The sequence below is a fragment of the Contarinia nasturtii genome, unplaced genomic scaffold, assembly GCF_009176525.2.
Source record: "Contarinia nasturtii isolate CC-2019 unplaced genomic scaffold, AAFC_CNas_1.1 Cnas_scaffold_1699, whole genome shotgun sequence".
Classification (NCBI taxonomy): domain Eukaryota; kingdom Metazoa; phylum Arthropoda; class Insecta; order Diptera; family Cecidomyiidae; genus Contarinia; species Contarinia nasturtii.
In genome coordinates, this window is record NW_022199032.1 from 595,033 (window position 1) to 615,729 (window position 20,697).

Genomic DNA, 20,697 nt, shown 5'->3' on the forward strand with positions numbered 1-20,697 from the left:
TTGTTTTTGAAAAATGACCCCCCCTGTAAAATGTAGCTCGCACATTACTGACTGATTGTGTTCTTACCAAAAATCCAATAAAGTTGTGTCATTACGTGTCTTTTTTTCTCTATATACAGGTGTGTCAAAAATTTTCGGGCCTGACATAATGAAGGTAATAATTACAAATTGTTCTTGTGCTGTAATTGAAGTACGAACTGTCACTAGTATTGCAGAAAAAAATTGAGTTGATATATGTCATAGTATATTTTCTACAGCATTGCATACCAAGTAACCTTGATATTTTTAGAAAAATGGAAAAAATCAAAAATCATGTCGAGATTTGATATTTCTTAAAAGATGGTACATCATCAAACGATTTCAATCGCTTCTTGCGTGCAGTTTATGGGGACCCTCCTTCGTCGTATACCATAGTCAAACATTAAGAATAACCTCTGCAGTTGTACAGAGATTATTGAAAGGTGACTCTCACACTTTTGCTTCAATAGTGAGAACAATTCTAAATCTGATAGCCCCAAATCGAAGCGTCGTTCATGAAATATTCCAAATGCCCAAGTGCACGTTAGCTGCGACCCTCAGCATCACAGCAGACAGTGTCTTTAATATACCACATGATAAATGTTGCTTGGAGAAAGTTTGTTCGCGAACATTCGAAAAGTCTTTGAATTCTTTTTTGACAGATGAACACTTTTCTCTTTGTGATGGATTTCTCATGCTTCTGGAATGTGGTGAATAAATCAATTGTAGTTGGCAATGAAGTCTGGTTCCAGTGCTACAAATCAAAGATCAGAACGAAGAGAACGCAGTGGAATACAGTGGTGGCAAGGCATCAGTAGAAAGTCGCCTATTAACAGGTGCTTTGCAACATATGGCTTCCGTTTCTAGGATACAGATGGTATATTGATGGTTGGCTTGTCACCAAAATAAACTATGGTCTTGAGCCTGTACCACGCTCAAGAGATGTATAGATTGCGTTATGTAGTAGAAATAAAATAACGCTTTCTTCTGGACAACATTTTGTCTTCACATAGCAGCAGACGAATGAATGTTTGGGCAATGCACCTTTCTCAACTGAAAGTGCATCCAACTCTACCATCTATTGTATTTATTGGGGCCGGCCCCTAGCTAGTATTTCCAGTATTCAAACAGAAAAAAGTGTCGCATGGGAAAGCAATATGAGCCCGAAGTGAAGAAAATGAACGATATTTTCAACCTATGGGAGGACTAAGATACCGAGTAGTTTTCAGCAGCACTGAAAGCATTGGGGTATCGAAATGAATGTGTCATTCGTGTTCAAGAGGACCATATTAAATAATAAATATAGTCGTTCAAAAATACAATGTGTGTTTCTATGTTAGGCCCGAAAATTTTTGACACACCTGTAAATGTTGGAAAATATTTGATGGTATAAATATTAAAGAATGAATTCAAAACCAGCCAACGAAAAACCGCATAATCGTACATGCATAATAACTCCAAAAATGAATGCTAATTTGCAAACAGCACGAAACAAGATTTTTTCTTCATAAAGACATGGTGTACTCTGTCATATTTTTTTTTGCTTCGGGAAGTGTGAATATCAATTTACACAAAATTGTTTGAATTTTAAATAACTTTTTTTACTTCACTTTTACATTGTCTTTAAAGTACATGATGTAACTTCTAGTTTTCGAATCAAAATTTATTCGCTTGAAAAAAAAAAACAAAAGCCAACAAGCCAAAAATCGCAATAAGTGGTTTTGGTTCTTTTATGTTTTTGTTTTCTTGAAACTGAAACAAGTGTTAGGTAACGTTAAAGTTCATTTTTGAACAAGGGCATTAAAAAGGCAGAAATGAAAATTGACTAGACTTTCGTCTGTTTAAATAATCTGAATGGATTTGATGGGAACAGAAAAAAAAAATTGGATAGCCTATATGGTAGGTGTTTCATTAGAAAATTGTCATAGAAATTCGTTTACTTTCAAACGTACCTTTAACTTTCAAACGTACCGAAAAGCTTTAAATTTGTTCATGTGAGTGTGTGTTATTGTATTATGATTTGTTTGATTAAACTTTTGATATGTTTACGCTGTAATACATTTTTAACTCTTATTTATGTATGAAATCAAATCAATGTGAATACAGAATAGGGATTTTGCATTTTTTGAATATTCTTTTTCTAAATTTCTGTTGTTTCCCATAATTTAACTTGAAGTGAAACAAAATCGATTATATACGTTATCTATCGGTAGCATTCGTTTGATTTGTTCGATATGACATCTATTTGTATCTGGTTTCATTTTTATTTTAAGTAATTATAATTTTTGTTTATCCGTTTGTGGAAGCATCAATAACTTTCACTATGTTGTTCGTTCATTCATTAGGTTTTTCTTATGCCATTGTTGTCTAGCGAACTGGTGTCTAAATTATATAAAACAAATGGATTACAATCTAATATGTCTATGGGGATGTTTTGTTCGACGTTGAAATAAGCAAAAGAACGTTTAAGTTTTAAGGTTAATTTCATGTTTTGCTTTTGTAGTTGCTCGGTTTTTCGGTCTTGTTATTTTAAGTAAATTTTAATCTAACTTTTTTTTCTAAGCTATACCATTGAAATTTAATTTAAAATTTATTCCTAAGTATTTTTATTTTGTTCTTTTTTTTTCATCGTTTTATGACTAAATTGTTCATTTCATTCATTTTGTTCTTTTAAATTTTATGTTTACAATAAATCAACTTAAATTGCATAAGTCAGAAGAAATTTTTCCATCAAGTTTGTTCGTTTGTTTTTAATTCGGTTGCCGTAAAAAAATTAACATCATTTTTAATTTTAAATATATTTACAAAAATGTACATAAGACAACAAAATCAAGTACATCTATAATAATAATAATAATGATAATAAAAATAATAGAGATCGGCTTTCTTCAGTAAGAATGAAGGAAACAAAGAAAATAAATTGAACAAAAGAAAAATGAATTATTACAATTAATCTAAATAATACAAATATTCAATTAAATTTACTATTTACTGTTTTAGTGTTTACTTTAGCGTTTGTTCTTTTATTTCATTAAATATTTGTTGTTGTTAATTTTTTTGGTTCATGAATGTGCTATCCTTGGCCATTCGAATGTTAGTGTATGAGTGCGATTTGATTCAATTGTATTTTATTTGTGTGAGTGTTATCGCAGAGAGTTCAATTTGCCAGAATTCGGTTTCTGTGTTTGTTTGTATTTTGCAATTGTGGTACATTTCTATCGTGCAAACGCATCGAACTATTGTCAAGCATTTCGCTCTATAAGACTTTAAATCATTATTTATTGATTTGATTTTAAACTATTTAATTTGTTTCATTCTGGTATTGTATTGTGTGTTAAAGCTTATTTAATATATTGTCGATGGCGCACTTTTGATCACTCAAATTTTGGTTTCTTTCTTACCAACCACACACGTTTGTATCTTCTTTTTCATTTTTCTTTTATAACCCATTCAAAATATTAGTGTCGCATATTTCATTTTATTTTCACATGGCTGTATTTGCATTTTCATGCACATATTTTTTGTGATTTGGTCACCGTGCGGCAAATCCAATATTTAATCGTCATTTGTAAATAGATGTTCGGAAGTATCGCTGATGTTCTTCCGTTTGTTTTCTAGAATTTTAGTTGCTTGTTCGAGCGTTTCTAAGTAATAAAGTTTGGGTTCGCCACGTTTAGAGTATTTTGTTTCATCGAAATTCCACGTAAGGCCGAGGACTATATTGAAGGCAGATACATCGTATGCATGACATCCAGAGTATCTATATAATGGTTTTTTATTGAAACGACAACCACCGGATTGTGCACCTATATATATGCAAGAGAAAAATTAAAAAGAAATTAATTTGATTAGATCAATAATTTACAAAAAAATAATGCGGGAAAAGATTTTTTACAGAAAAATCGGTTTGTTTATGTTTGGCTGCTTCATTTTTTCACACCTTTTAATTTTTGTAAAATTTTGAAATTACCCTCCTTGGATCGTTACCGTCAGAAGCAATAACTATTTGTATATAAAAAAAAACCGAATAGACAGTGTTGAAGCTTACCTATCGGATGAATGCATTCTAATGTTAGTGTACATTTAATCCATGGTAATAGAATTTTCTCATTGACCAAATCAGAGTCAACAAAAAGTACGGCATCCATTGAAACCATGGGCAAAAAATTAAAATCTTCGGCTTCGGTTTGAAAATAGTCAAACATTTTTGGATGTGTTCGTGATGACACAGCCAATCTCGTTGTCCAACCCAGGACACCGTTACTGTTAACATGATGGAAGAGTTCGGCACGATATTCATTCGTTAAACTACGTATTCGTACATTATTTTCAATGAACAATATGGTTTTTGAATGATTTAGCGCATCTTTGATGAGAAGTGGCCGAAATGCTCGCATTCGTTCATCGCTCACATATGTCGGAAATTGTGATAAATCGTATGTAATCACAGTGCATTTTGTATTATTACAATATGTACTTAATGCACGTGAATCATCCTCGGATAATCCAATATCGTACAATATTAATGTTTCATTTGGAAGTTTACTGCCGATATTTTGTATGAGCGATATAGCCGATGCTGCTTGACCGCTAAGTACATAACTGACAACAGTGAAATTGGATTTATTGTGATTTATTTGGTGTTGTGATGATGCTTGTTTCGGCAACAATGATGACGATAGCGTTGTCGATGATGACGATGATGACGCCGACGGCGTTGCAAATCCCAATAAGCTTAAATATTTGGAATCGATTTCCAATATTTTGTTATTTGATACTAAATTCTCCTGTGAAGAATAAAGAATGAAAAAACACAAAGCAATATTCAGTAATTTCGCATAATGATTTTTCGCAAATATGAATGTTGTTCACTTACCTGTATTTCTTTGATGTGTCGATGAGTTTGTGTTACAATCGTTTTAATTGAATCATTTTGCTCTCGCGTTGAACCGATCATAACAAATACATAACTGGTGATCACAACACAGCCGAATACTATTAAGAAGCTTTTCATGCGCATTTCTTCAACTTTTCACATTTACGCTCTCCACTTTTATGCTTGGCTGTTGAGTGAAAGGCAGACCAACAGAGAGCAAATTGTATGAACAATGAAACTTAAGCTTGAGCCCTTTTGTGTTCAATAACAGCAAACGATGACGATAACGGCAAATCTAACTAACTCTCTTGCCTTGTGTTTAGCGCGATATCGAAGATTACGTTATCAAAACAACGCACGAACAGAAAAAAATGTACGTCTAACACCGTATTCAATAGAAATGTAAAAAATTTGCGATTTCAATGATTCAAATTGTCGCCCGTACAACTCATAGTTTTTTAATTGACGTTGACGCTCGAATAACTTCATATGAACACTGCAGAAAAAGACAGACCGAGAAAGAGAAAAGAAAAATTACATATTATTAGTTAGTGATGTGCATAAGTACTTTTTGTCAATTCTTGCTGTTCGCTGATGTGTGTGTGTGTTCGGTTTCGCTTGTTTAATTTTCTTTACTTTCCGTACAATAACCGCAAACATTGAAATACAATAAAATTCAATAAATAATATAATCATAACTGGTAATAGTATAGTCTCTTTGTTTTTGTTTTTTTTTCGCAGTGAAAATATTTGCATACTGTTCGTTGTTGGTTGCCAAAGTGCACGGGGTGTTCAATTGTTGAATTTATAATAAAATATTTCATACAATCTATGCCAAATGTGTTCATTTAGACAGATAATTAAATTTCATTTTAAATTTTGTGTACAAAGTCCATATATAGAACGTAATGCCACTGAATTCTGCACCCGAACCATGAATCACACAATAACGTTAAAAAAAACAACATAAACAACTAACCGACCAACCACAAAAAATCACACACTCAAAACCGACATTCAAAACGTTCAAATGACAAATATCTTAACTCAGAAATCAATTAACAAATGATGCGGCGGAATTTCAGTAGCCGTTTTTTTTCTCTCTGTTTGATGCCAAAAAAAACACAAGTACTTAAGCATGAAATTTACCCATCTTATCATATCTTATCTATAGTTGCATTCGATTGAATCTGATAAAGGCTACATATTTGTGTTAAAAACGAATATCTATCTATGCTAGCGACACATTCAGTCATTTGTAGTTTATCCATCGCACGCGCGGCAAATGAATGATTGAATGCGTACTGCGACAAAAATTCATTGCTCACTCCACACACATTCTCTGCACATATAAAAAAATTGTGATTCATATTTTGTGAATGAATGACAATTCGGAAACTGCGCTTTACAACAGCCGAACACACAAATTCCGGGAATGGAGGGTGAGAAAAATATCAACAATTCATTTATCCAATCAATAATATACGATAGAAATCTTCTAATTTGCTGGATATTTAACACATCATTTCCCTTCTTTTTTGTTCGGAATGTTGACCCATTCAATTAGTTTATCCCACTGAACATAAAATATGCTGGGATGAAATGTGATAATATAAACAATTAATTTGATTTGTCGATACTTATCAATGTGTGAGAATGAAACAAAGCTCAGTCGAAACAACAACCTATTTTTGAATTTATCTACTCAATGCCAAATTATGAAATTATGAAATGCACGACTATTAAAATATTTGCAATCACAATGGTATTGTTTGTTTTTTCTTTTCTACTTGTACGAGAAAGTGGCAAGCTCAAAAAAACATCTTTTAGCTCTTTTTCCCTTCGGTGTATTCTAGGTATTTGTTTCGCATTGATTACCATGTTTACAGTAGGTTGATATCGGCATATATCCCATTCAGAATATATTTGTGGACGCTCTTTTACACCACAACTACATGATTGGTTTTCGCAAACATGATTCGTTTTTTATTGTAATCGCTTGTTTGTTATTTATTTTCACACTTTATACACTTTTACGTTATTTACACACGGTTTTTTTTTATTCTCGTTCGTTTCGCTTTTGTTTTCTATTGTTGCGCTTTATATTTTTCAATACGACAAAAATCAACTTTTTTCAATCGAAAAATGAAAAAAGTTTTGCATTTTAGAGTACAGATATTATGCGGCCAATTGTGTCAATTTAGTTCGGAATATTTCCGATTGGGCGGAATACCATTTAATTGCATACTATATTTTAGTTTTATAAAGGAAAAAAAAATATGATTTGAATCTACTTTTGATAGTAAGAATGCGATGCAATATAATTTTTTTTTGCATTAATTTAATGCGAAGGGATTAATAAATGAATCAAAAATTCAATAAAAGTTTAGTATGCAGCGCCAACCATTGTAAAATAATACAACACAAATGACTTCTGACATTGACGTTTATTTGTCAAATGTTTCATCACGTAAATACACATAGATAATTATTTTTTTTTGTTGGTTATATTTTCTTATATTCATTTATTCTTTGAAAACAAATACAAAAATTCCATTATTAGTTTTTTTTTCGCTTATATTTTTTTTATTATAATTTTAGTTTTCAAATGCAATATAAATTTTGTTAAATAGTCGATAGCATAGAAAAGTGTAGTGTAAGCAAAATTTAGAAACTAAATACCACAACCAAATGTGCATTTCATAGTAGAAAAAAAAACAAGAAGAATCAGCTATCGAAACAAAATAAAGGCGAAAAGAGAAAGAGAATAAGAAGAGAACGAAATAACAACAACAACAACAACAACAAAATTAAGTGATTTAGTTCATAATTGTATATTAATGATCAATTTAAATTGAAGATGCCGTGTTGGTACTATGACAAAAAAGAACTACGTAACACACCATCAATTCGAGATGGTTTGGAATTTGAAACGGAACGACGGTATCGCAAAGAAGGTACACGATTTATTATGGAATGTGGCACCCAAATGATATTGGGTCATCATACAATTGCAACGGGTGCGATTTATTTTCATCGCTTCTATATGTTTCACACATTTCAAGAGTTTCCACGTTATGTGACGGCCTGTTGTTGTTTATTTTTGGCCGGCAAAGTGGAAGAAACGCCGAAAAAATGCCGTGACATTATTGCAACTGCCCGTTCAATATTACCGAATCAAAGTTTTCAGGCATTTAGTGAAGATTTACGAAAAGCCAAAGAAGAGGTCATGACACTCGAAAGCATCCTATTACAAACCATTAAATTTGATTTAGAAGTTGAACATCCATACAATTTTCTTGTATCGTATGCAAAATGTTTAAAAGGTGACAAAGCAAAATTACAAAAAATGGTTCAAATGGCATGGAATTTTGTGAATGATTCGCTAAGTACAACGGTATGTTTACAATGGGAACCGGAAATAATCGCAGTGGCCATGATTCATTTGGCGAGTAAATTGAGTAAATTTACGGTTGACGATTGGGTCGGCAAGCGTCCCACACATTTACGATGGTGGGATATGTTTATATCCGATGATGTAACAATGGAAATTCTTGAGGATATTTGCCATCAAGTGCTTGATTTGTATCAACAACCAAATCAACAGGCGGCACCATCGACCGATGCCAATTCGTTGGCAATCAGTAAATCGAAAGCAACGACAATAACTACAAATGCAAATATGCCTACATCAGGGGCACAACGACTGAAACCAAAAGATCTTCCACATTTTACAAAAGACATGAACACTGAAAATGGTATACACAATTTATCAGCGTCTGATTTTGCAAAAGCAAATCGATCGAGCTTTGCAACAACATGCTCAGTACCGCCACCACCTCCGCCACCAATGAATGGAACACAACCATACACAGGTAAATTGACACATGAGATGGAACAAACACGTTGTCACATTTTATTGAATGTTTTGATTTTCTTTGAAATTTGACTAGGTAATCAACCGCCATCGATATATCCAATGAATGTATATCCACAGTCAACGATGCCAACAAATGTACCATACAATATGCCACAATGTGCTCAACAACCACCTAATAATATTTATTACAATCAATCAATGAGTAGAATAACTGGTGCATACTATCCGGGGCCTTAAGACAAAATAAAAGAAAGGAAATCAAATCAAAAATCACCTGCATGAGCTTCTCATCATGAACGAATCAAACAACCAATTCAAAACAATGATTCTCACCATTTATTCGTTCAATTTTATTCGATTGTTTTATTTTTATTATAAAATATTGTGCATATTACTGCAATGATCAACTACCATGATTATAAGTCGCGTAGCTAATTAAAAAAAAAAAAGATTTTATTTGAATTTATTGAAAGAAACCATGGTGTTTTAGATATACCGAAAGAAAATGTTCTAAATTTAGTAAAAGAAATTGTTAATTACCAAGGGATTTAGCATTACAAATAAATGTTATCTCATAACCAATACCATATTTTTTTAAAAATAAAATTGCAATATTGCTTCTATGCAGGTGGCTCTCATACGGAATCTTTACCTAAGTGTGTAACAACACTTACCGACGGCTAATTAGCGCTGGATAAATTCATTGAGTGATTTAGCCATTTTAGTATTTTAGAAGTCAAAACGCACCGCCACAGCCGCTTACAAAAATTTACTTTTGAACGCAGACAAAATTATCTATATTTTATTTTCTACTTCTCTTGTTGTAAAAATTGGCTTTTTTATTATAAAGAGATATATTTATAATTTGTACCTATTCGCCTTTTCTCTCAATATTTTCGAGTATGTTGAATTAATACATGCTTATTGATTATATCGAACAATTGCAATATGAACCAAATAAAAATGTACGTTTTTTCTATTTTTGTCCTCTTCGGACGTCATTTGTCTTAATTAGTCAGTTTATTTCAAACCACGCCCAACAAGAATTTTTTCTTCTGTATGCTGCACATAGGGGAAATTTTAAGAAATGTCTTCTTTATTTTGGCATACAGTTTTCAAAAGGGAAGGATTGCAATTAAATCATTAGTCCCTAAGAAGAGAGCGAATAGGACTCGAAGAATTTCACCCTAAGTGCAGGTAGAAATCACTTGACAAAATGTTCTTGAAGTAAAATTGTACATTGCTTTTCATTCTTAGAAGTTCTAAATTAGAACGCTAATGATATTTTATTGTCCTCATTTGGTTATTCACTTAATTACAATTAGCCGGTATAAAAACTGTAACTTCTCGTAAATTTCAACAGTTTTATACTTGCAGTGATCTAAACTTGAGGCGAGCTCAAATAAGCTTATCACTAGTGATTTAAAGAAAGTGATTTTTAAAAAGAATATTTCAGATTTCGAGTCGCACATATTTTCAAAAAGGTGTAAGTATATTTTTTTTATTTTCATATATTCTCTAAAGAAAGTTTCTCTCATAATTTCTGTGCTTTTTTGTCATTTCATCAGTGAGAACGACGTACCATCGAAACAAAATAAAGAAGAAAATAGAAAGAGTGAAAAAATAATAATAAGTTGAAGATGTTGTACTATGACAGAAAAGATCTACGTAACACACCATCAATTCGTGATGGTTTGGAAATTGAAACAGAACGACGATATCGCAAAGAAGGCGCTCGATTTATTATGGAATGTGGTACCCGAATGGCATTGGGTCATCAAACAATTGCAACGAGTGCGATTTACTTTCATCGCTTCTATATGTTCCAAACGTTTCAAGAGTTTCCACGTTATGTGACGGCCAGTTGCTGTTTATTTTTGGCCGGTAAAGTGGAAGAAACGCCGAAAAAATGCCGTGACATCATTGCAACTGCTCGTTCAATATTAACCGATCCACGTTTTCAGGCGTTCAGTGAAGATCTACGAAAAGCAAAAGATGAGATCATGACACTCGAAAAAATCCTATTGAAAATAATTAAATTTGATTTAGAAATTGAACATCCATACAATTTTCTTTTATCGTATGCAAAATGCTTAAAAGGTGACAAAGAAAAATTACAACAAATTGTCCAAATGGCATGGAATTTTATGAATGATTCGCTAAGTACAACGGTATGTTTACAATGGGAACCGGAAATAATCGCAGTGGCCATGATTCATTTGGCGTGTAAATTGAGTAAATTTACGGTTGACGATTGGGTCGGCAAGCGTTCCAAACATTTGCAATGGTGGGATATGTACATCGGATCCGATAGAACAATGGAAATTCTTGACGACATTTGCCATCAAGTGCTTGATTTGTATCAACAACCAAATCAACAAGTGACACAATCAACGCATACAAATTCGGTGGCAATCAATAAATCGAATGCGACAACAGTGACTGGAAATGCAAATATGCCTGCATCAGAGGCACAAGGAATGAAACCAAGGGATCGTCCACAATTTACAAAACATATCGATCGATCTATGCAACAACATAGTCATTATCGTCGCCACATCCGCCACCATTGATACACAGGCGAACGACACTTGAATCGCAATGACCAAAAATCGAATGAAAATCAACATGATAAAAATATCATCAAAAAATTAGCATCAATCTAAATAGAGAATCTTGCCATTCATTCGTTCAATTTTATTCTTTTTTAATTATCAAATATTTTCCGAGAATGAGATTTCTCACGAGATTTCATTAAAATGCAACAGAAAATCTCAGTTTTTATACGGTGATGTTACATTTCAGTAAAATTTCAAGAGAAGTCCCACATTCATTCTCCGGCACTTGTTAAATTTTGCCACCTAAGCCATAAATAAATAAATCATCTTGAATTTTCTTTGAATGTTTTGTTTTTTTTTTAATGAAGTTTCTCGGTGTTCTACATATAATACGACCGGTTTATTTTTATTTTAGTTTCCTGTTTTTATGGAGCAAATGCACTGATATTACACTCAGAGTACAGAGTGATTAACTATTTATTCAAAATAATAACAATATGCATGATCACATCTTTCAAGCTGCAGAAGTAAATTGATCGTCACCTTTTGATTGACGCATTTTCTCGTATATGTGATATTGCACCACTTGTTGCTAACAGATTCTCTCTAAATATTTGCAAGAATATTCAAAATTCACACGAATCGTTCCACTTCAGAAAGACGAATGGACAGAATAGTGAGAAAAGGCCATTCAGAATTCATTTTGTTGAACCTGGAGGAGGGTGAATGCCAAACTACATTTCTGCACGTGTAACAATAATTTCCTTTAAGACATAGTTGACGTCAATCAATGCATATTCGATACCGCCAACGACTTTTTTTTCCTCATCAAACTATGATCTCACTTTGGCTGAAATTTCTATGAAAAAAAAGAGCCAAATCAAGATCGGCTTTCACTGATCAATGGAACTTAATATGGTTTGTATAATTTTGCATCAGAAATTCAAATCTATGCACCATCTTTATAAACATAAGCGCTTGAACTTTTCGGTGAACCCAACGAATTTCCATCGATTGACCTTACTTGTTAAAATATAAAAAACACATTTCCATTCCATGATATATAGTTTAATTCGATTTAGAATTTGATTTGATGGATTTAGTTCAACATTATTCATCTAACCACATTTTTTTTGATATTTTAAAAAATAAAGTCTAAATATTCGAGGAACATTTAAAAATGAAAGTATTTGCTTATCACAGCGGTCGGCAGTTCGCACGAGTGACGAAATTGTTTTATTCGCACAAAATCTTGAGGCTTATTCCCAGAAGTCATATGACCATTAAATATTTCTGTTTTAAATAATTTATGTCACCTTGCGATAATTCTTATCAATTTAATTGATAAATTGCTGATGAATACAAATCAAATTTTAACACATCAAATTGTTCATAATATTCGCACGTTAAAATCTCAACGATTTATAAAAATAAAATCTAAAGTTCAAGATAGTCATTTAATACAATACAAATTAGGCATAACAGATTTTATATATTCATCATTCTTATGCTTTATTTGATGAATATACTGTCCTTTAAGTTTGAAAACAATTTACAAACATTTATTCATGGATTTATTAGTTTTCGATTTCCCCCTGTAGATTGATCTGAATATATGCATAAGCAAAAAAAAAAAATAAGAAGAAAAAGAGACGAAACATATTCAGAAATGTGAGATTTTGATACATACAAACGAGAATAGACAAGAAATAAAGAAAAAAAAAACAAATATGAAAATACCGAGACACATTATGGTACACATTTCCAATGTAAACTAGATTTATTAAAATATGTATTTATTTTGACCGTCCCATCGCCTCTATGCATAGATTCATTCTCTTTTTTATTTGGTTTTTATTTCTCTCTTCATTCTACTCAAACAATAAAGAAGTAGCAATGTCTGTTCATCATAAATTAAAAAGATTAGATATGACAACGAAAAAAAAAAACAACAACAAACACAACCAGAATAATAAACAAAATATATGGAAAACAAAGACACGCGCACACATACAAGCATCGACATCATTATGCTTGAAAATTATAAGGAAATGAAGGAGTTGTGTCCAGTTGCGAGTCGCTCCATATTCCCAATATTCTGTATCAAGGTAAACAATATAGGTGTATGTTTTTGGTCATTTTTTATTGGGCAAAATTTTTTATCGTCTATCACATTTTTAAATCGTGTTTTTGAAATATAAGATATAAATTATTCGATTCATAGTCGTTGCTATGAAGATTCATGAATGAAATGAAATGAATATTCCATTTGCAAATCGTTTGTATTTCGAGAATTTAACGTGTGATTTGAAAAGGCGCAATAAAAACTCACATTCTAGTCGAAAAGACGACAAATTAATGGCGTTAAGCTGAATAAAAAAAAACAAAACTAACGAAGCGTTGAATATGTATCTCTTTTTTTCATTAATTTTTACCGAAAAAACGGCAAATGATTTGACTAAATTCACCCCTTATCGATTTCTAAAAATGTGCATATGCAATTTCATCTGAAATGAAAGTGAGAGTCTGGAGAAAAGAAACCACTTGTGTGTGTGTGTGAGAGAGAGAGAGATATAGAGAGACCAAGAGACAGAGAAAGAGAAAAAAACTCATGCAAAAAAATTATGCCGACAAACATACGATGGTATGCATAAATGCAAAAGATAATTCCAAGTGATTATGAAAATATCAATGTTACCAAAAATATCGATAAAATCCTCCGAAGTAAAAACTAGAATGATGTAACTTTAGTTTTTTTTAAAAAAAGCCGTGGTTAAGCTAACGAGACAGCGTGTTGGAATTTCACTGATTCCACAATTTTTGCTTTTAAAAAAATGGTATCTCCCTAAGACCAAAAGTGAATGAGAGAAAGAAAAAAAGAGAGAAACAGTTTATGTGCATATTGATATTGATTTAGCGATGAATTTTTTCCTCATGCTATTTGGCAACGCAATGTCACAAAATAATCATATCGACTGCAGAATCCATAAATAAATTTCGTAAAACATCATCACCGTCATTGGCGATATTCGGCTCAAAAAGTCTTTAATACGAAATCGAAGAAGAAGACAAAAAAATATGTGAGTTTCGCCCGTTCAGAATATGTATTGTGTATGGGACGAAGCGAAAAATGAGTTGATGTCAAAATCATAGCCATGCAATGATGATCCACATAGCGCAACTGTAATAATAATCTATTGGCCGACTGTACAAAATTTCATTGCTTGCCGTCTTTTAATCTTTGGTGTAAAATTGCAGAGATGATTCAACGACCGATTATCAAACTGTTTTGAAATTAATTGGCATGTTGATGTTTTCTGCATGAAATTAAATTATGGAACGAACCAAAATGAATAGAAAAAAATACGACTGAATTGCGAACAATGAAGTCGGAATTCACAAACTGTACACACACGCGATTGTTTTGAAGTTCAAGCGTGCGATCAAGAACGTGACGTCGTTCCAATGTGATGTGAACGATGGATTTCATCTGATAATAAACAAATGAAGATAATAAAAGTTGAGAAGTTGTCAGTGTGTCGCCAAATATCAATACCATGAATACCATGAATGAGACATATATATGAAATAGCTAAAATCAAGCATAGATATCACGCCATTTAAATATATTGATGAAATGTGATGTTGAGTCGACGCACGGCAATCGACGATTAACGATTCTTGTTTGGTAAATCAGCTGGAAAGCGTCAGAATGTGACGACAAATATGGAACAAAATATTCAATCTAGTAAGGTTGACATTTACGTTGAATTATATAAATCTTTCTAATTTATATGATAAAAATCAAATAAAAAGTGAAATATCGATCACACAGAGAAAAGATCGTACACAATCGAATGGGAACCAAATACGAGGTAAGAAGGTGAAAAGAAAAACAAATGATCGACGAGAAGACACTCAATACATGATTGTCTAATGAATGAGCAAAACATATTTATAAACGGAAAAAAAATTGGAACTACTTATAGTTCGATTATGTAAGAAATTTTGTATTGCAATTAGCGCCGCATATAAATGTGATCAGTATGATTTTTACGATTTGAATGTTATAAATTAGATATGAATGCTTTTTAAACGGGCAAATTAAGAGCTGCTGTAATTTTCTCTCCTTTTTTCGTTTTCAAAACAATGGCATCGATTTGATTTATTGTTTGTCAAACGGTTGGTAGATGGTTCGCATGTTATGCACTTCGAAATGCCAAAACAAATTCAAACATACACTGTACAAAAAAGCTAAATGATGAAGTTGAGATAAAAAAATACACAACATACAAGACACAATAGGGAAGTGAATGAAGTAAACTGTCAAAACATACCGCAAAAGACTGAAGCGCAAAAAAAAACGAGCACGATGAAGAATGCGCTAACGATTTGAGTTGTAATGAATTTCTTTTCAAATGATGGCACCGTGCACGCGATTGTTTCTTTACAACGTTTCGCATTTAATTACCTATTTCATGGTGTCGAATCGAAGTCAGTCGCGTTAATATTAATTGAGGAAGTTTTTTTTGGGGCCACACGACAACGATTCCCATTGCGTGTTGAATTTTTGATGAAAACTTTGCCATCGATAATAATCTTGATTAGTAATGTGATGCGGCGCATTCGCATTGAATTTGAAACGAACTCAAAAATGACACTAAACGGTCAATCCAAATAGTGCTCGTCGTAAATTAAAAAAAAAATTCAACGGAATTTGGTTTCGTTTTCATCTCAGCTTACAAGATTGACATCTTTCAATGCGATTCTGTTTCCCGTTGCTGCACGCACATATATGCCGAAAATAAACATTTTTGATTTGATTTGAAAACACCATCGAATTGCCACATAAAGATATTTATATGCGTTGAAGAAAGAAACCTGAAGAATTTTGTGGTGCAACCGATATTCAAAAACCACTTTGTATAAGCTGAGTTGTGTACAATTGTGTATATGACGAAAGGCGAGTCTATCTTAAATTGACGATTCGATCGGTCGTTGGTTAATTGATAATTTTATTCAATTAATACCGGGTTGGAATCTTAACAAATGTCTAATTACAAATCGACTTAAGCTCATTTCTTATGCATACAATTTAGCATCGGGTAGCATCGACAACGGTACCACGGTGCCGGTTTATTTCACATTGAACGGGCTCGAGCGAGCCAGCGATAGTGCGAGGTGAAACTAGCGAAATAATACGAAAATATGAAATACACGTGGTGCCAATTTCCATAGCTAATAAGCCTGTCTTAATGACTGAATATTGAAATAAAAAAAAAACAACTACTTCGAAACACTGATAAAATTGAAGGAAAAATACCTACATTAATTCTTCACTTTAATTTTGTACTTTTTCATCAACTTTAGGCATGCATCCTCGATGCACATTTGGGTTTTTTTCTTGTTCACTCTTTAAATTTATTTCAAGTGATTTGTTTCTTTTTTTATATATATTCATTTGTCTTTCGTTTTAATTTAGGTTCATACTTTGTTTTCAATGATAATCGATAAAATATTAATACATTCAGCATGCATACACAATTTCAAACTCCGTTTCTGTACTTTAATCGTTGATTTAATGCTTTGCGTTTGCTAATGTGCATGAGCGAAGAGAGCGTGTGCTTTGCACCGTTTCATATTGATTGCATATTTCAGAGTCGAATCCCAAGTAGAAAAAATGACTTTTCATCTTTTTTGGATGATGATTGATTGATTAATTTGCAGTTATTTTTAGTCAAATCGATTTATATTTTATGCACGTCCAATGTTAGGTAATATGGCATAATTTCCCATCCGGGAATTGGATTTGTTTGGTGTTTGGTCATTAATTTTATTTGTTCAAAGAAGAAATGTGAAATATCCAACTGTTACAGCGATTTCCTCACCATATCAACAAAAGTGACAGTCACTTTGATGACAGTAATTTTTATTGCAAAAAAAAAATGATCAAACTCGAAAAGTGAAAAAAATTGATTTTAGCATTTGATTTTTGCAATATAAGCCATCCATTTGGATTAGAATCGAAGTTCATGCGAACATTATATTTCGAATGTTAGTAGCATCAAATGCATTTCGGATTAAATGGTCATCGAAACAGAAAATAAATGGCATCACACAATCGATGGAGAAACATGTCTGCTTCATAAATAATTAACTTGATTTAATTACAATATTGATTATTTTCTTTTACCAAAAAGAAGATCGTTATTAACAGCGTGTTTTGTAATTGAAAATGTAATTGAAATCCAAAATATGTATGTCCAAGTCTTTATGTTAAAACCTTTTGTACGGTGCATTTTCGATTTGAGAATGCAACACAAAATAAGATAATGCATTTAACGAAAAATCCAATGTCAACATCTTATCTTTTCGCCTCAAAAAAAGTTGTATCGAATACAGTAAAAACATTGTATTTTTTTTATCTAGAAAATTCGAATGGTTAATTGAAATGACGAAAAAAAATGCGATTCAGTTGCATCGTCTGCATTAACAAATAGCAATGAGCCGATCACCATGTAATTCGGTACACCTTGACGGTGAACATTTGAGAGCTTCCGTTTATTCTTTCACTTCTTCTTGCCTGTAGCATGTTCAACATCAATAAATTCTTATACTTGAAGCGGCCATTCACACATATTATCACTTTCGCATTTTGATCTGATTTTTTTCTTAATTTGGTCAATGCTCTGTGTGTATGATTACGTAATATCGCGTGTCTTTCTTTTTGTGCTTTTGAAAAGCGAATTCAAATGATTTTTAAATAAGGTAAACGTGCATTAAAAATGCATTAATCAAGTATTCGATGTTGAAAAATTCGCATGTGAATCGAATAGAATGTATAATGTCTGCATATAAGGAGTGTAAAGCGTAGGCAAAAAAATGCTCATCTTTTTATTTTGATTGTCCGGGTCTCAAAAGTTCTTTTCGTTCCGAAAAAAAAAAACGTTTGAAATCAATTAACCAGCAGTAACTTATCATCGATGAATTTCGTTGATGTGATCTCGTTTTTTTATAAGAAACTAATTCTCTCGAGAAGAAGCAAATAGAAATGCAAGCGAATTTCGAATGCGGATACACCGAAAAAACGGCTTGGTTTTCAGAAAATGAGAAGAAAAAACCAGAATTGCTGTCTTTTTTGTTCATTTCGAATAAATATTTTACGTTTTAATTCTGTTGAAAAACGTGAGCTGTTGTAAATTCATTAGACTCGTCTTCGCCAAACTTGTATTGCATCTGGTTTTTTAATTAATCTTTTGAAATTTGCATGGGAATTTCCTGAAATATATTCATCGAAACGTTGGAATTGGCGTAATTGAGATAATGCTGTTGTCAGCTAAAAAAAAAACCAAAACATTCATGCAAACATCAGAATGTCCACTAAATCCATAATGCATCGACATTTCGTGATTCATTTATCAACCAATTTGAATCATGATGAATATTAAAGACTTTAAACAAAAAAAAATCAGAATATTTATTTCTTTTCATTCTGTAAAAGTCAATTCTCGTTTGTGTTTTTTTGTTCTTTATATTCAATAATGTGACGATTGATTTTTTTTTGTCAGGACATCCAAGCATCATAATGGTATCTCTTTTTTGTGTGTTAGGGCATCAAACCGCACATAATTAAGAATTAACTGTGGCCAAAACTTTCAATGTGTCGTCACATTTACCCACAAATGTGCCAATCTTGAACTATCATATATATATTTTTTGTTAAATTATATCAATTTTGAACAGTATGGGGTACTCGTTGTGAAGATCGATTAGTTTGTGATGTACTATATAAATCAATAACACACAAGAAAATGGCCAATTGAAGATATATGGTATGTGAGAAAAGTGTGTCATATAATCGCATCAAGTACAGAAAAAACAATCTCAAAGGCGTGAAGTTCGTCTTTAGTCGATTGAGAAAAAAAAATACACTTCGAACCGTCAACATGCATAATGAATTTCTTGAGCGCTCATACCAGCCACAAAATGATGGTGAAGCGCACAAACGAGCCAACACTTACACACGGTTGACGTACACACAAGATTTTCAGCACGACAATTTGAAGGTCTGATCGAAATTGGCATGCAAAAGATTGAAGAACACTCACCGAATTAAAGAAACAACGAAAAAAAAGACAATAAGAGTGACCGCAAACGATACATTATTTTTTTAATGTTATAGGCTGCATCAATAGCGACCATAAAAAAAACAAAACTAAATAAATACGGATGATGAAAAATGGGTGCGAGTTAGATCGTGACATCAAGAAACGCACAAAATTGAATGGCCATTTGAAATAAAAAAAATAGGCCATTGATCGCACCAAGACTGCCCAAACAAAACACCATATCAAATCATCTAATTTATGAAAGAAACAAGAAAAAAGCCGAAAAACAATATTATAATCGGATGAAAAAGGAACCAAAAAACAAAACACCGATTTTAAATATTTATTTATTTGAATTAATTCTCGGTCAAGTGCAACGACGCGAACCGTTCTAAAGCGAAAAATATGTGTATCGATTTTATCAGCCACCAAATTCATCAAACTCTGCGTGTACTCAAAATAATTTGGAATATATGCGTAAAATCTGCATATCTGAGATCGAGGTGCGCGCTCATCATCACTGCCAACAACAGCAACAACAACAATAAAAAATCCAATTAATTTGTCCTAGGGCATGGTGAGGAATGGCCAACACAATTCAATAAATATGTGCGCTGTTGTATTTCGAGAAAATTGAATTACGAAAACCCGAAGAAAAAAAACCGAAAAAAAAAAATCGTGCGTCTCGCCGAGAGTAAAAATAAAGACGACCAATGTCTCATCACCGTGTTTATAACCTTAAATTATCAGTTTCGGTATGATCGTTTTTCTTTTGTTGTAATTGCCGTTAATACTTTTTTGATTGTTCATTTTGTCTGCACTTAAATCACATGATATTCATTAAATCAAATCGTATGTATTTAATAATTCGTCTTTTTTTTGGGATGTGTGTGTATGTGGTGCCAAAGAGATAATTCATCGCACAGCATTCATGAACACAGTGAATTGCATGAGGAAGAGAATGGTTTGTCATACAAAAGAGTTTTCGATGATAAAGTCGCTCGATGTGAAATTTAATATCAATAAAAAAATGCGCCATGTAATTCTCACGCCAACACACGATATACGCATTTTTCATTGACGATCTTAATTTGAAGTGAGAAAGAGATAGAATTTTAAGCGTACTTGCCATTTCATTCCTTTATTTCTCTGCATCGCCCATAAATACGCGATCCACAACAATGGAACATACACACATGCACGCACACCCACCATACACAACCATTTGAATGTTGCAATCGGCATTGTGAAGTAATC

The 20,697-nt window shown here is 32.4% G+C and overlaps 3 protein-coding genes across 3 annotated transcripts; 2 read left to right on the forward strand and 1 right to left on the reverse strand.

The window, feature by feature from the left end:
* Nucleotides 1–1,689: 1,689 nt before the first annotated feature.
* On the reverse strand, nt 1,690–7,049 carry LOC116347052. The gene is made up of 4 exons (XM_031777450.1): nt 6,773–7,049; nt 4,895–5,390; nt 4,067–4,805; nt 1,690–3,824 (listed from the first exon to the last, which is right to left on the reverse strand). The coding sequence occupies exons 2-4, from the start codon at nt 5,036–5,038 to the stop codon at nt 3,574–3,576; spliced, it is 1,134 nt and encodes a 377-aa protein (XP_031633310.1). The 5' UTR covers nt 5,039–5,390; nt 6,773–7,049; the 3' UTR covers nt 1,690–3,573.
* A 384-nt stretch (nt 7,050–7,433) lies between these two features.
* On the forward strand, nt 7,434–9,412 carry LOC116346887 (cyclin-K-like). Its single transcript, XM_031777155.1, has 2 exons — nt 7,434–8,769; nt 8,848–9,412. Exons 1-2 carry the CDS (start codon nt 7,755–7,757, stop codon nt 9,009–9,011), a joined length of 1,179 nt encoding a protein of 392 aa, XP_031633015.1. The 5' UTR covers nt 7,434–7,754; the 3' UTR covers nt 9,012–9,412.
* A 279-nt stretch (nt 9,413–9,691) lies between these two features.
* Nucleotides 9,692–11,347, forward strand: LOC116347099 (cyclin-K-like). Its single transcript, XM_031777534.1, has 2 exons — nt 9,692–9,739; nt 10,415–11,347. The coding sequence occupies exons 1-2, from the start codon at nt 9,692–9,694 to the stop codon at nt 11,345–11,347; spliced, it is 981 nt and encodes a 326-aa protein (XP_031633394.1).
* Nucleotides 11,348–20,697: the final 9,350 nt, after the last annotated feature.

What these genes read in the sequence shown, in the direction of transcription:
- LOC116347052 (XM_031777450.1), bottom strand. Translation starts at nt 5,038, where the DNA reads ATGCGCATGAAAAGCTTCTTAATAGTATTCGGCTGTGTTGTGATCACC. An exon ending in GACACATCAAAGAAATACAG is followed by an intron (nt 4,806 to 4,894) that starts GTAAGTGAACAA and finishes TATTCTTCACAG; the next exon opens with GAGAATTTAGTATCAAATAA. An exon ending in AGAATGCATTCATCCGATAG is followed by an intron (nt 3,825 to 4,066) that starts GTAAGCTTCAAC and finishes GCATATATATAG; the next exon opens with GTGCACAATCCGGTGGTTGT.
- LOC116346887 (XM_031777155.1), top strand. Translation starts at nt 7,755, where the DNA reads ATGCCGTGTTGGTACTATGACAAAAAAGAACTACGTAACACACCATCA. An exon ending in TGGAACACAACCATACACAG is followed by an intron (nt 8,770 to 8,847) that starts GTAAATTGACAC and finishes AAATTTGACTAG; the next exon opens with GTAATCAACCGCCATCGATA.
- LOC116347099 (XM_031777534.1), top strand. Translation starts at nt 9,692, where the DNA reads ATGCTTATTGATTATATCGAACAATTGCAATATGAACCAAATAAAAAT. An exon ending in AATATGAACCAAATAAAAAT is followed by an intron (nt 9,740 to 10,414) that starts GTACGTTTTTTC and finishes AATAAGTTGAAG; the next exon opens with ATGTTGTACTATGACAGAAA.